General features: G+C 40.8%; 1 protein-coding gene across 1 annotated transcript in view; it reads right to left on the bottom strand.

The window, feature by feature from the left end:
• Window positions 1-17,041, bottom strand: part of PAK5 (p21 (RAC1) activated kinase 5) — a 303,256-nt gene that overhangs the window by 35,990 nt on the left and 250,225 nt on the right. Inside the window, exon 4 of the mRNA XM_027623712.2 lies at window positions 6,242-7,027. Coding sequence (XP_027479513.1) covers window positions 6,242-7,027 — 786 coding nt within the window. The remainder of the gene's footprint in view (window positions 1-6,241; window positions 7,028-17,041) is intronic.

Here is a 17,041-nt window from a genome sequence, read left to right as displayed (position 1 = left end):
GCAAAGCCTAGTTAAAGGAATGAATAAGTCTGCGCTCAATCAGCAGGCTCAAGCATACAGGTCTCTTCCTCCACCTCTGGATTGGTATATCCAATTAACCCCCCACAGTTGCTGCTCCCAAGTCAAAGAATGCATCTTCTGTTCAAGAGCAGATTACTCTGACCTGAGATCTGCCACTGCCTGCAGCCGTGAGGGTTGTGGGGGGGAGGGGGGGTGTCTGTACCTCTGGGGACCAGCTCCCTGCTGCAGAATATGGTTCAAGTACGTCAGGGCTTCCAAGACAGCTGGGACAGATATTGCCAGGTCAGATTAATTTCATTTTAATTTGGCAATGGAAAACTCACTCATAATGACTAAAACACAATTTACTTTGAACCACAGGAATATTCGCGGGAAGATTTGTCCGTTCTCACGCAAAGGACAGGTAAAGCCTCCATCAGAAGGGACAGATGTTCGAGATGTTCTGAATCACCTCTTTGGATGTTTTATGAACCTTAATGAATACCCTATAGGAGCCTATATGTAAAGAAAAAAAATCAAAATAATACCCATTGTCATATTAAGCGATTAGCACCTCTCCCTCCCTCCCTCCCTCTCCCCCAGACCTCTGATTTTTGTGGCAGCCCATAAGATTTCACAAGCATTGCCATTTTGTTACCCATTGGGCCCTACAGGATCCTGACAGTGTTCAGCTGGGGTAAGGAGCTGCAGTTTTGTTCCTGGACCTTGGTTGAATCTGGGTGTGCAAGTGCCACAAAGAGCAGTGAGTCATTCAGTTATTGGCGCAGGAAGACTAAGCACACTGCCTCAACTGCTTTTTCCTTCCAGGGAAAGCGAAGTGACAGCTAAGCAGTGAAAAACCATTGCACTGGTAACCCTAGAAGAAAGATCTGGGGAATCGTGCCAGTTTTTCTTACATCCTTTGTCATCACTCAGAACCCTTTGTCACTATGTCACTTCTTTGGGCTGTCCTGGGATGCAGCACTGGTCATTTTGCTGCCCGGGACACAGGAGATGGTGGGGATAACATAGAAGGGTTGGTTGGCAAGAACCATCATCCTAATGACAGATGTAGAGTTATGGACGACGCTTCTTGCTTGAATGCTGCTAGATATTCTGCTCTCTCTTAACATCTGGCCTCTGTGGGAAGTCTGAGAATTTCATGCCCATTCTAGAGGGTAGAGTAAGCAGTAGGGTGGTGGGACTGGGGTCCTCAGGCTAGCTCAGTCACTCAGGCATGGTGGGCTTTGAGGAAGTCACACAGCCACTCTGGCCTTCTGTGACCTGGATCTCTGAGGTGAGGACGACAGAACTTATTAGTCTACACAGAATGGCTGTGAGGGCAAAGTCACATGGGACTTGTTCCCATATTTTGAGAGTATGTAAAAGGTTGCACAGGGAGGATGTTTCTATGGCTGGCGTTAGCAGACGTGGTAACATGTTTTCCAACCAGAAACATGCCAGGGAAGAGGGGCTAACACTGAGTGCCTGCCGTGTGAGAACTCTTTTACATTTTTTCGTCTTTTTTCATCTGTAGAAGAAGGTCAAAGTAGTTATGGAAACACTCTACTTTACAGAGGAAGGAACTAAGGCACACACAAGATCATATAGCCAGTAAGTGTGTGAATCCAGGGAACAGGATTCTAGAACTTGTGCTCTTAATGTCTTCTGTAATGGGTGAGAACATCTGGACTGTCATTCATAAAACAGAATGAGACCATCACTCAAGGTAGAGTAAGTGCATATGAGAGTCTCAGGGATCTTTACTCTTAATGCCTCCTTTTGGCCCATGGTCCCAGCTTTTTCCCCACAAATCACAGTCTGGGTGAGGCTAAGGAGCTTCTTGGAGGATGCTACCCTACTGAGAACAGAGAGAATCAAGTACATTCCTCTTGTGCCCCCAATCCATCTGTGACTCATCACGCATTCCTCACCAGTAAGGTGAGGGCTGTCTGCGGCGTGCACATCTGGGCCCTGAGACCTCAGACCCGTTTTTCTGCTCCTCGGTTTTCTTCTGGGGAAATAGGAATGTTCTGGAATATATAGACTCTGGAATCAGATGGACCTAATTTTGGATCCTGACTCAGCTGTTTGCCTTCATATCCTTGGGAAGTCCGTAAAGAGTTAGCCTCTGAGTCTCAGCTTTCTCACTGTAAAAAGATGATCTCGAAGTCTTCCAGAATTGCCATGATGGCTAAATTGGGTAGTGTTTGCAAAATGCTTAGCTTGGTGCCTGGAACATGGTAACCCTCAGCTTCACATCATACCTGTCACCTGTCCACATGTTACACATACAGATTCGTGTGAGACTATGTGTATTCATAATTTGGCTACTGTAATTATTAACTTAGTTAACCCTCACACAAGGTGATTTATCCCCATTTTACAGATGGAGAAACAGAGCTAAGCAATTTACTCACCCAGTTATTAGTGGTTTATCCCTTTGGATTTTAAGCCAGGCAGTTTATCTCTAGGACCCAGGCAGTTTATCTCTAGGACCTACACCCTTGAATGCCCCAAAGCACTTGACAAATGGTTAGCTCTGTAACAGTGGTTCTCAACTGGGGCCGACTTTGCTCCCTGCTGCCCCATAGGTCATTTGATGGTGTCTGGAAATTTTTTTTTTAAGATTTTACTTATTTATTCATGAGAGACAGAGAGAGAGAGGCAGAGGGAGAAGCAGGCTCCCAAGGAGCAGGGAGCCTGATGTGGGACTCGATCCCAGGACCCTGGGATCATGACCTGAGCCAAAGGCACACGCTTAACCATCTGAGCCACCCAGGCGCCCTGGAAATATTTTGGGTGTTACAGGAAGGGACGCTATTGGCACTTAGTAGTAGAAGCCAAGGATGCTGCTCACCATTCTCCAGTGCACAGGACGGCCCCCCAACAACAGAGAACTATTAGGCCCAGCATGTCCACAGTATCTAGGCCGAGAAACCCCGCTATTGAGTGGGACAAGACCATGCACCCCAAGGGAACTTCATGGCTGCAGGTATTTAAAGGAGCTTGTAAGAAGGCAAGTGCAAGGCTTGGTGCCTGCAGAAGCTATTCCTGGGCCACTGGGGATGTGTCCAATATCTGGCGAAGGATTTGAGACCAGAGAACCAGATCCCAGCTCAGCTATGAGCTCTGCTGACTGACTGCACTGTTTCTGAGCCCCTCAGAGCCCCTAGATTCCTCAGAAGCACAAAGCAGGCAAGAATTCCTGCCTTCCAGGACTGTGAAGCTCAACAAAGCAACACAAGTGTCTGGCACACAGCGAGAGCTTACTGAGCTGGCAGAACTGTGATTACACGGGGGGGCTTCCCAGCGGCTGGAGCCAGAGCAAGGCATGGATTGCTGGGTCAGCACCAACACACACGAGCTGGAGGCTGCCTGCTCCCTGAAGAGCACAGGAATGAGCAAAATCAGATGCCTAGTGACACTGTCTCTAGCCAGTTTCCCTCCCTGTAAAGCAGCCTTGTCTGCAGGGGACGGCGGAAAGCGTTCTCTCTCCATAGCAGGCTGTTTTTAGAGTTGTGTGGTGTGGATAGATTTTGGTTGGCTTTATTTGTTGCCCAAGGTTTTATCTGCCCAGCCCCAGCCCCAAACTTTCAGAAGTAGGGAGATAGATGCCATACCTACAGATTTATAACATCCTTGATTCCTGTCAATGTCAACAGGAAAATTAGGTAGATAACGCTGGAGGAGTTTTTTCTGTGGGTTAAGAGTATTTTTTCTCCGTTAGGCCAAAATATAAAACTGGTGTCTGTTTGTCTCTTTTTCACATACACACATCCCTCCCTCCTTATTTTTGCTCTGTCTGGAGACCCACACAAATTTCATGCTTTCTCTTATTATTTGAAACAGGAACATTACCCACCAGCCTCTAGGACTTTCCATGAGGCAAAGCCAAATTATCTGAGTCGTGATCTCTATTTCTTCCCTCAGCAGGAAATCCAAATGTGATTGGTAGATTTTTTGAGTACATTTCTAAAGTCACAGGCTTTTTAGAGAGATGTTATATTTTTAATCAAGTAAATATTTTAATTACTAACATGCCTCCTACCTCCTACCCCCCCCCCCCCCACTAACCCTGCTTGTGATTTTCTCATGGGTCTCCAGTGAAATGGAACAGCAGCCCTTGATCATAGGGCTGAAAAACTCTTGGTAGATGTTCCCAAGGGTAAGTATGTTAATTTTTTTTCTGAGCCACAGTAGTTTTCTGCATTGTTTCTGGGTTTAACAAAACCAGATTTCAGAGCAGGTGTGCTTTGCCTTATATTTGGAAGTCTATAGGAAGAGCGATCTAGCTAGGAATGAAGCAATCTATCCTTCCCTCCATCCTCTTCTTATTCTTAGCCTAGAGTTCTGGGGGCCACTGCGGCTTCTCCTGGGTTTTACTGGCAAATGCAATTGAGCCCCTTAAATAATGTATGCCCACATAAAGGGAAAAATAGTGGACTAGGAGAAACATCAGGCCTGAATTTTGTCCTTGTTTTGCAACCAACTAACTATGAAACCTTAAGTGTGCTGTGTGACTTTCTGGCCTTAGTTTCTCCTTCCGTGAGATGAGTGTGCAGGGGCTGCTGGAGGGTTATATTAAATCCCAAATGCCTCTAGGGATTAGGCTAATGGGAAAAATGAATGAAGAGGGTTGGGCAGGGCCGGTCCCCTCTAATGGGGAGACCTTGTCTCCAGCCAATTCCATTTCCAATGCTAGGTGAAAATGTGGGGCCAGGGATATCAGATCATCCCATTTTTTTTTTTTTCAAGAGAAGCCTAAAACTCAGAAGTTGAAGATTCTAAGTGAAATATCTTGATTTTTCAGAAGTTGGTAATGACTATTTGGTGGAGACACCAGGTCAATGGGCCAAATATGGCCCCAGGGCTAAAACATTATTGCCTCTGGACAGAACTTTCTCTATGATCTTGACCCAAACAGCTTCCTACTGTAAGTGTTCAAATATATCACACACACAAAAAATCATATTTGACCCTAAATAGCCAAAGCAATCCTGATAAAGAACAAAACTTCCTAATTCCAAACTATATTACAGAGCTATTGTGATCAAAATAGTGTGGTACTGGCAAAAAAGCAGACTCAGAGATCAACAGAACACAGTAGAGACCAGAAATAAACCTACATATACATAGTCAATCAATTTTTGACAAAGGAGCCATGAATATACAAATGCAGAAAGGGCAGTCTTTTCGATATATGGTGCTGTGAAAATTGGACAGGCACATGTAAAAGAATGAAACTGGACCCCTGTCTTACACCACATACAAAAATTAACTCAAAATGCATTGAAGACTTGAATGTAAGCCCTGAAACCATACAATTCCTAGAAGAAAAATAGGAGGTAAGTTCCTTGGCATTGGTGCTGGCAATGATTTTTCATCTTCGACACCAAAAGGAAACAATAGCAAAAGTAAACAAGTGGGACTACATTGAAATAAAAAGCTTCTGCACAGCGAAGGGAAAAATCAGCAAAATTAAAAGTCACTGATGGGATGGGAGAAAATATCTGCAATCCTCATGTCTGTTAAGGGGTTAAAAAATATATAAGGAACTCATACAACTCAATAGCAAAAAAACAAAAACAAAAAATCCCAAATAACCCAATCAAAAAATGGACAAAGAACCTGAAAACACATTTTTCTTGGGATGATATACAAATGGTCAACAGGTACATGGAAAGGTTCTAGACATGACTCATCATCAGAGAAAAATCAAAACCACAATGAGATATCCCCCCACGCCTGTTAGAATAGTTATTATATTAAAATTTAACTTTAAAATGAACTTTATTAAAAGCTTACCATGTAATCCTGACTTTTTTGTTCCTTTTCAACAGATCCTTGTAAACTTTGCCAGAATGCAGGAACCACTGTATTCCTCCATCTAATGGCTTACAATCATATACTTCTTAACAGAGGATTAGTATAATATGAGCACACAATATTTATTAGTAGTATATCAGGATAGCTTTCAAATAAAGATTTTTTTTTTTTTGCCTTTCAATCAGAAACCCTGTAGGAGATCTCCAAAGACTTTGATTTTAATAAATAAATGTGCCTTGCCCCATATCCTCTGCCCTTGGGGCTCGTGGCTGGAAATCAGGTAGGGTTTCAATATGGATTCTCACTTAAAAGGCAAAACATCACATTAGAATCTGACTATGTGAGAAGGTCATGCTAGCACCACCTTTGTGGGGTGCATGCACACGGGAGGTAAGGAGGCAGTGAACGTTACCTTTGGAATGCACATTGTGGGCTCGGACAAGCGAGGGTAGGTGTAGGAGTTGTACGAGTGTCCTTGGGAGTGGGTTTTAAATGCACTTGCTCCGAAGGGCATCATCGGTTCCTGGAGCCCCGAGCCTGACCTGGACCTCTGCCGCATGGTAGGCTGAGGGCTGGTCTGATTCAGGTAGGACGACTTTGGCCTCCTATCATAGTCATCCAGGCTGGGTCCCCACTCGCTTTCGCTGAACACCAGACTCTCCTTGGAGCACCCACTGGTCCCCGCAGTTCGAGAAGGTGTGAAGTGGAATGGATAATCTAGAGGGGAACTGCTTGAGGCTCTCTGGTACTCCCACTTGAGGTCGCTGTATTCACTTGGTTTACTTAGTGAGTCCAAGTGTGCGTGATAATCAAGGGGAAATCTGGCAAGATCGGATTTCCAAGGCTTCATCTCAGGATAGTGGGCCTCCCCGTGTTTGGTCTTTGTGACGTGCCCATTTTGCTTGGCCACGTGGCTGCTCTTATAAAATGGATCCAGGTCGTCGCCACAGAGACTTTTTTCTCGATACTTCTCGGTCGTGTAGTCAGCAGTGGTATCAGATTCGCTGGAATACTGTGAGAAGGTGATGAAGCCATTTTCTTCCCGATGGCCTTGACCGTGGCTGGAGGCTCCCTGGTCTGGGGTAGGCGGGCTTTCCTTCCTTAGGGAGTTGGAGCGAGTCACGGAAATGTTGTCAAAGTCCTCCAGCAGGCCGTTGATGGAGGTTTCCTTGCACGGTTTATTTCCTCTAACGATTGTCTGGGAATAGTAAAGGGAATGCCATTTAAAGAAAACATTTCATGCTTTCAAATTGATGTTGGAATCCCGCCCCTACTCCATCTAATTTAAACCACAGAGGAAAAAAGACCCCAGGAACATACCCTAAAAAAAGTGATGATAAAAAAATTGTCGATTGATTTCAGTGGTGAAATAAGTCAAATATTCTTAAATTGCAAATAATCTTAAGTTGCAAATTTTCTTTTACCTATCTCAATAGAGAGATCAATTAAACATCAGAAAGCCATTTAGAAGACTATATAAGCAATCACTGTCTTATTTAGCAGTTTAGGGGAAACCTCCTCCCCACCCCTTCCCCTCCTTAAATAATAAACCCTAACCACCTAACAATGAGATGATTATAATTTTAAGTCTATAACTCATTAGAAAAAGCATATTATTTTTTACATTCATTATTCAGATTATGTGCAAAACCAGCAAACACCGTCACTTGAGTATTAACATACCCAGAAATGGGCACACATTTTTTTTAACCCTTTTTTGGAAGACATAATGAAAACTGAAGTTAGCAGATTTTATGGAAGAGGAAGGCACTTTCTGAACTGTAAGTAAGGAACAGCATGAAGATTACTTGTGAGATTTTATTTGTGATTACATGTGATATTCTCATTAAGCATCTAACAGTAATGCTCGCGACAGTCACACTTCTGTATCATCATCGCGGACGTCCGGATGGCTTAGCAATTGACGTGGTTGTACTTGAAATCTTAGTGACAAACTGCCAAGCCCAAATGTTCCCTTTAATGAACCTAAATAACACTGGAATACCAGGAACAGAAAGAAATCACAAACCACTTACAAAGCCAGTCAGCTGTGCCTTGACAATGACAAGGTTTGCCGCAAAATATGATGGGGGGTGGAGATCAAAGAACAAAGTGTTGTGACTCCAGACTTCCAGGATTTTAAGAGAAAAATACCTTTGAGCAAGTAGCAAAGGAGTTCAAAATCATCTCAGTAGAATAGAGGCTTTCAAACTAGAGGAAAAACTCAAAGCGGTCCTAGAGCATACGCTTTATAGATCAGTGCTTCCCAAAGTCTCCAGGATGAAAGGCAAGGTTTTCGTTTTTTCCATCCAATCAGTCCGGGATGAAGACTTTTGGTCTGTACCCTTTTCTTTTAAATAAACTTTCAATTCTGGAATGGTTTTAAATGAACAGAGAGGTTGCAAAGAGAACATATAAAGCTCTCATATATCCCTTACTGTACCGTTAACATCTTACACTGCTATTAACTATACTCCACAGTTTGTGTGAATTTCATTAGCTTTTTCCCTAGTGTTCCAGGGTCCCATCCAGGATATCTCGTACTTATTTGTCATGTCTCCTTAGTCTTCTCTGGTCTGTGATAGTTTCTCAGACTTTCTTTGTTTTGGATCACCTTGCCAGTTTTAAGGAATAGTGGTCAGGGGCTCTGCAGAATACCCTCAACTACGAATGTCTGATGTTTTTCGGTTAAACTGAGGTTACTGGTTTGGATGGGGCGCGGGGAGATCACAAAGTAAGGTACCAATTTTATCACATCATATCCAGCGTGCCTGTTGTCAACATGGCTTATCATTGCTGATGTTGGCCTTGCTCACCTGGCCCAGGGAGTGCTCACCAGTTTCCACACTATAAAGTTACATTCCCCTTCCTTCCCTGCTTTCCAAACTATACCCTTGGAAGTAAATCAGTCTCCCTCCCTGAGAAGGGGTATCTACATAACGTATGCGGAATTCTTCTGCACCGGAGACTTGCATATTCTACTTATTTATTCAATCATTTAGTTGTGTCAGTACGGATAGAATCATGGATATTTGTTTTATACTTTGGATTATAATCCTAAAATATGCTTTTGTTTTGTTTTGTTGCTCTAATTGTTCTAGCTTTAGTTACTGAGAGTTCTTTCAGATGGGCTGCTCTGTCCCTTTCATAAGCCCCCATCCTCTTATTTTTTGAGCCCTTCCCTACTTTTTTGGCGCTACAAGATGCTCCAGGTTCATCTTGTCAGTTCCCTGCGCTTGCCCTAAAATCAACAATTTCTCCAAGGGGCCTGGTTCCTTGTACTGGATAATGATATCAGAAACTAGTATCTGGATGCTTGGGTGTGCTCACTGCTACTGGGGTGACCCTGTTTCCAGGCCCTCTCAGTGAACAGAGCCAGGCAGTACATGGATACACACTTCCCCCGGCATGCACACACATCTCTAAATATATCTGTCCATCTATAACTGTATTAAGCTAAACATGAATTCATACTGTTGTCTCTGAATCTCATCTAGAGTACCACATGGTTCATTCTAGCTTTCCCTCATATTTGTTGGTGAAAAACCTGGATCTTCAGCTGCCCTTCTTTTGGTTATTCAATCCCAATATACCGATATAGCAGTCTCAGAATCATTACCCCACACCACAATGGGAAACACCGTTGCCAGCTAAAGTGCTGTGTTCAGTATGGTTTTTTTGGACACTGGGCTTAAAGTTTCCATTCAAAGAAAGCCCTGTTCTCCAAAGTTACTTAGGTAACACCCCCTTCAATGACATTATATCAAACAAGTATAACAGTTACATTCTTCTGCCACAGTTTGTATTCCCTCCTAGGATCCTCTTGATTTCCTGGTTGGCTAAAAAAATTACTCTTTGTGCTGGAAAGTTCTATGGGTATTGACAAATGTGAAGCATCATGTATTCACCATTACAGGGGTCAAAATCTCCTTCCCCTTCAAAATCTCCTGAACTTCCCCCCAGTCAGACACCACCTCCTCCCCAAACCTTTGGCATACTGCTGATCTGTTTTTCATCCCTATAGTTCTGCCTTTCCTGAATATCGTATGAAGGGAATCAAACAGTCTGGAGCCTTTTGGTCTGGCTTCTTTCATTTATTATAATGCATTTAAGGTCAATCCAGGTGGTTCTGTGAATTAATAGCCAATTTCCCCCTATTCTTTGAAAGTCACTGAATGGTATTCCATCATGTGGAGTGTTAGGATTGCTTGCGGAGGAGGGGTATAAATGGATTGATTGTCCAAATAGGTGATGTTCTGTGTGAGCATCCCCCAGAGAGAAAAAGAACCACCTGTCACACATACATCTGGGCCTCTTCTCAGAGCAAGAATATCTACACCCGCCCCCAACAGATGAACTTGGGAGAAGCAATACCTTGAACAGGGAAAGGTAAGCACAGGGAAGAGGAAAGGAGGAAATGGACATCTTTCGACGCATTAAGTATGAATGCTAGCGACTCATCCTCAAAACTCTCAAGTCTATCTGAGCAGCTTCCAACTGCATTTCAGTTGTATCTTACTTGTTTACCATTTCTCTATTTGCTCAAGGTATTCTTCAAACTCTCTTAGACATAGGTACTGTTACTTTCTGTGGATTTAACAACTGGCCTCCTCTCTTCTTCAATAATGCTTTGTGCAAAATTTTTAAAAAGATTTATTTATTTATTTGAGAGAGAGAGTGAGCGAGTTCATGAGTGAGGTTAGGGGCAAAGGGAGAAGGAGAGAGAGAATTCTAAGCAGAGTTCCCGCTGAGCAAGGAGTTCAATGCAGGGCTCGATCCCATGACCTGACATCATGATCTCAGCCAAAATCAAGAGTCAAATGCTCACCTGACTGAGCCAGCCGGGCACCCCGTGTTTTGTACAAATTTTTAAGAAAATAGTATTAATCCGTTTCTATCACAGTGGGCCAACTAAAAGTCTTTTTAGCCACCATTCTGGACAGAGATTATACTCTTGCACATTCCTATTCTCTCTCTTTATCAATAACTGGCAGATTACTCAATGAAATGTTCTCAGGAATTCATGGTCTTCCCCAAAAGTAGCTTCCTGGTATTTCTAATCCTGGGCATTCATATTGACTGATATACCACATGAATAATGACTATAAGGTATGCCGAGGTCTTTAAGTACCTTCTCAATTATTATACCTGCTTGGATAATCCTTTAGCAAAAATATTATCCAGACTTTCTCTGAACTTGACAAATAATAGTTAGCTATATAACAATTTTTCATGTTCAATGTTATCTTTGGGTCTATATCCCAGAAAAAAAATCATTTCTCTAAATTCTATCCATCTTAAACAGTATTAATCTTTCTTGTCTGCCTCTACCCTTCCTATCTCTGAATACATGAAATATTCAGCTCTGGGACCACAGAATCACTTCTAGCATCTTAATGTTGGAAGGAATCTAGAAATTATCTAGGCCTTCCTTTCCCGAGTAACACTAAAACTCAGAGCTGACTTTGCCCACTGATACATAACAGACCTGGGATTCAAACCCAAAGGCTCTCTCTTCAGTCTAGTGTCCCCCTCTCTCTCTCAAATCAAGGTATAGCTGATACACAATGAATGTTACATTACTTTCAGCTTAGTCTAGCTCTCTTTCTGAGATACCCTTCAGACTCTTTTGAGCTAAACAAAATAGCACCAGCTGGATGCAAACGCTTCATGTGTGACATCACAATCCATCAAAAATGGGTCAATAAAATACGTATTTTCTATTGCGCACTCCATTCCCTAGCAACGAGTTGTTCAATTTACAGCATATGGGCAATTATAGGTTCCGGTGTTAATTTCAGCCACATTTGCTATGTGATTTAGTTTCATCCTTTTTTCATTACCTCTTCTCCAATTTATAAAAAGGATACTGTCACTTGATATCTAGTGATACCCCTCCCAGCCACCTTCAGGAATTATAGAGGCTGATGGAGGGAGAGATTATATAGCAGTTTCTAAACATACCAATGTACACACTGCCTTCCGGTGTATACAAATTTGTAAATCTGAAATGAGTAAAGAACATTAAACACAACTCGTCAATGAAGGCAAATTAAAACGTGAAGATTATAGAGTAAAGAAAAGATCAGAGATGAAAAAACTAAAAATCATGGTAAGTTTTCAGGAAGAGGAGAATTACGAGCTAGGTCCAGGAGGAATTAATAGATGGACTCAGATGACAAAAAAGAAGAAAAAAGAGGTGATTACCAGCTCATCACTTACTCAATGATGGAGGCACAGCGATGATCAGAGTATGTTAAGACGCCACTATCTTTGGGCCATGTGGATAATTGTGATAAAAGAAGAAAGGGTCCCCTGTTCATATCAAAGTGACATTTCAATCACTCGTCCTTTGAATTTATATCCAGAGAACGTGTTAGTTCATCTCAGCAAATTAATAAATGGCTATGATGGGGCTGGACTATTAGTCTTAGAAATTCACTACCAGGACAGATATTTAGAAGGAAAAAAACCCTTCCCTGTGTGATTCTTTTGTGGTCAGAGCATTATTGAATACTTCCTTTGAAACTGCTGAATCCTTTAAATCTTCCCGTTTTCCCACTAAAACTCTTCCGATTTCATTAATGAGCTGAATGTGCAGGCTTGAAACTCAGTCACTTTGGTTCTGGGGAATACTGTGAGAAAGGAATTTAGATGTCTATCTATCATCTATCAATGTACCCATCAAACCACCTATCCACCCACCTATCCATCCATACAATAACAGCTAAAGCTATAACAGGTATAACAGAAATCTAGAATATGTCTATACCCATGCTATCTGTAAATATTTTTTTTTAAATGACTAAGTGATAATATAATGAAGTTCTGTTTGGGAGAGCCCTTTTTTCTTTGTGCTGTAAATATCTTATATTTGGAAAATGAAAAACCACACAATTATAAACAACTATTACACAACTCTGTCCCCCAAGTAAGTTCATTTAGATTTTTCTGGGAGATGAGAGGGTCACTGTTTCAACACATGAATTAATCTGTGACCTCAGAGTTGGGGGGTCTGCTGTTTCCATGCACTTATCATTGCATATCCAGAGATGTATGTTCAGTTTATATAGAAAATTATAGCAGTAAACTCAATAAACAGAATTCTATATATTTATTAATGTGGAAGGAGAAAACTTACTATGAGCTAAATGCTATTTAGAAGAAAAAATAAAGACTCTCATTGAATAAGAAACACTTTTTAAAAACAATGTAGTATTTTTTAAAATTTTATTTTATTTTATTATGTCAGTCATCATACAGTATTTCATGTATATCATTAGTTTCTGATGTAGTGTTCCATGATTCATTGTTTGCGTATAATACCCAGTGCTCCATGTGGTACATGCCCTCTTTAATACCCATCACCGGGCTAACCCATCCCCCACCCACCTCACCTCTAAAACCCTGTTTGTTTCTCAGAGTCCATAGTCTCTCATGGTTCGTCTCCCCCTCTGATTTCCCCCCCTTCATTTTTCCCTTCCTTCTCCTAATGTCCTCCATGTTATTCCTTATGTTCCACAAATAAGTGAAACCATATGATAATTGACTTTCTCTACTTGACTTATTTCACTTAGCATAATCTCAATGTAGTATTTTTTATCCCTGTTTCGAATCAGGCTCATAGCATTACCAGCTGTGTGATAGTGGGCAAGTTACCTAACCTTTAAAAGCCATGGTTTTTTAATCCCTAAAATGGCAAGAATAAATCTTTGCCTAATTTTTGGGTTAATGTGATTCAATAATATGTATAAAACAGTTGGCATGATTTCTGGCATGCAGTAAGTACTAAGAAATGGTAGATATTTATTGTATAAGTTAAAATTTACTTATAAATTAGGTTGATAATAATTTAGGAAAAAAGCTGCAAATAACAGAATAAATTTCAGCTTTCTACAATGGAAGAACTGATGTTTTAGACTTTTAAAAACCATTATTAGTAACTTGAGATACAAAACAGAAATTTCTTGAGTTTAAAGATGTATCTTCAATTAACTACTATTGTTATATATATCAAACAAATATTCCTTATAGGTCTAAAAAATGGAATACTTTCAAGTCATGATTAGCACTCTATCGGTATCTTTCTTAAAAATGTAATGTCTGAGTCATAAAAATTAACAAAATTAGACTTACTATTTAAACTGAAAGATATGTACAGAAGAGTAAGATTAATAGAAATACAATAAAGTATTGACGGTGGCCATCTCTAGGTTGGGAGATTAAGGGTGCTATAGATTTTAGACCTGTGCTTCTCAAATCTTAATGTGCATACAAATCATGGGCAGATCCTGTTAAAGGGAGATTCTCATTCGATAGGTCTTAGGAGGGGGCTGAGATTTTGCATTTTGAATGAGCTCCCAGGCAGGGATAATGCGACTGCTCACTCTTCATACTGTATACTCAATGAGGTTAGTGTATTTTCCAGATTTTCCACAACTAGGGTACTTTTATAACAAAAAACATTAGACCGGCATATACTTTTCAGTTTAATAGGATTCAGGATTATATATATATGTGTGTGTGCATATATATATAGTATTAAATACACATATTTTATTAAGTATAGAGTACAGAGCTAAATATATTTTATATCTAGATAACATTATATATACATATACACACATATATATAGTATTACATATATACATACTGTATTAAAATTATTTGATGTTATCAGTTGGCTGTTAGGGGCTACACTCTTCAACATTTTCCCATTCCCTATAGGGGTGAAATACTTCTAATGTTTAACTAAAATGAATACTTTAATAGATTTCACTATTTTGGCACACGTGCTTCTATAGCATCATGATCTTAGTACGAAGCTATAAATCTTAGGGTTATTGATGAATAAAACCTGAGTGCCATGGAAGTGAAGGTGTGGTTGCCAATATTCGAAAATTTCAGAAGAAAATTTTATCTATAGCAAAAACAAACAAACAAACAAACAACAACAACAACAAAACACAGAAAAACCCCAAGACACTGTAACAGGCCATATAAGGCATGGTCTTTCCTTGGATCCCCTTTTTAGCATTTGGAGATGTTTACAGATGGTATAAATGTATTACTCTTAAAGGAACCACATGCTTGTATCATATGATCTCACTGATATGAGGAATTCTTAATCTCAGGAAACAAACTGAGGGTTGCTGGAGTGGTGGTGGGTGGGAGGGATGGGGTGGCTGGGTGATAGACATTGGGGAGGGGATGTGTTGTGGTGAGTGCTGTGAATTGTGTAAGACTGTTGAATCACAGACCTGTACCTCTGAAACAAATAACACATTATATGTTAAAAAAAAAAAAAAAGAACAAGATAGCAGGAGGGGAAGAATGAAGGGGGGGGATCGGAGGGGGAAACGAACCATGAGAGACGATGGACTCTGAGAAACAAACTGAGGGTTCTAGAGGGGAGGGGGGTGGGGGGACGGGTTAGCCTGGTGATGGGTATTAAAGAGGGCATGTTCTGCATGGAGCACTGGGTGTTATGCACAAACAATGAATCATGGAACACTACATCAAAAACTAATGATGTAATATATGGTGATTAACATAACATAATAAAAAAAAGGAACCACATGCTTTTCTCTCTTTCCATGAAAACAATTAAATCAGTGTTAACAAGCAGGGGCTTGCAAAATATATATATATATATATATATATATATATATATATATAAAATAAATTGCTGACCTGCCTAAAAGGAAGAGAATAAAAGAAGGGTTGAATACCCTTCTTTAATCAGGAAGACCAGGGCAACTAGAGCCAAGGTAATATTTGTTTCCCTGACACAGGTTTCACTTTAAGGAATCATCAACAGCCAAGCAATGATAATGAAATCCAAACATGCAGAATTTTACAACATGGTTTAACCAGGTTTCCAAAATGTAAGAACCACTATTTATGGCTGTCAGTGTGGGATGTTTATGAAAGCAAGATTGTGCAGTTTTAGAGATCAATAATATAATAACTGCAAGAGCATCGGTGAATTTCATGCTGCGGAACAGCCAGGCATTAAAGATCAATGCAACCCAATCTATTTGAGCCCGACAGCCTGGTTCTCATTGTCTTTCCATTGTGCCTGGACCAGCTCAGCGTCTGCTCTCTTGGTGACAGTGGCCATATTTCATGGTGCTTCCTCCCCAGGCTGCCGGCCAGTGATAAGCTATAATGGATCTGTCCCTAAGAACAGCTGTCTCCCCTTGTGCCAAGGAAGAGATGAAAAAGGGCCTCTGCTCTCACACACTGTATTAACCTTGACAATAATGAAGTGTGTAATTAACAGCTTTGCCCTAATAAGACCTTGCATTTCTTTTAAAGAAAAAAAACAAAAAACAATGTCTTCTATCCTTTTCAAGAATGTGTTCCATTTTGTTGTTTTGGGTAAACGCTTCTCTGGAGGTCAATAAGCTAAATATTCCCATGACTCGAGAACAGACCAGGAGTCTCTCACAGAAAATATCTACTTTTAACAATTTATCTGAATTCTCACCCTGTTGGCAGAGAACCAGTTCCCTTGTTTTTATTAAGGAATGTGGCTGGAAAGAGCTGTGTACATAGCAACAGACACACAGACCTGACATACTTGAATCCTTAGGGCAAGAAATGCTAATTCTCAGCTGTATTTTCTAACACCAGAAACTTTGGATCTTCTATTTTCTTTCACCTTTATACATACATCTTTTTGGTAACCACAGGGGGTGGGGCTAATTGGGCAAATAGCTGGAATTGCATATTCCTGGAAAGCAGGAGAATCGGGGCAGGACATCTCAAAACGGCGGCAGTGGTGAGGATTTCTAGCCATTAAGATCTTCTCAGCAAATATGTAATGATCATACAGAATCCGAATAAGCCAATCCCTTTCCTAACTAAAACTATTGTTATGTTCTGCACAAATTCTAATAAGATACAATGTATCTAAGAACGATTTTGTGAATTTAGTAAAAAGCAAGATTCCTCATGAACTGGAAAATGGTTTGTTTGCCATTTTTCCTGCCTCTTTAAACACAGGGAATCCAATGCATTTAGTGACCAGTTCCATACAAGGAGAATCCCTAAAGGGGACTTTCTGTTTATTGTTAATCTGGCAAAGCAAATGCAGTTTATAGTCCTGGTTCTTGCTGCTTAGAATGTGAGGCAGTTGAGCTGAAGTCAACGGAAGTCAGTTTGACCAGGGGTAACAGTGAGAAGTGTTTCATAGATGTGTTTAAAG

Source organism: Zalophus californianus, chromosome 8, assembly GCF_009762305.2.
Source record: "Zalophus californianus isolate mZalCal1 chromosome 8, mZalCal1.pri.v2, whole genome shotgun sequence".
Classification (NCBI taxonomy): domain Eukaryota; kingdom Metazoa; phylum Chordata; class Mammalia; order Carnivora; family Otariidae; genus Zalophus; species Zalophus californianus.
This window is presented reverse-complemented; position numbering and strand designations above follow the sequence as displayed.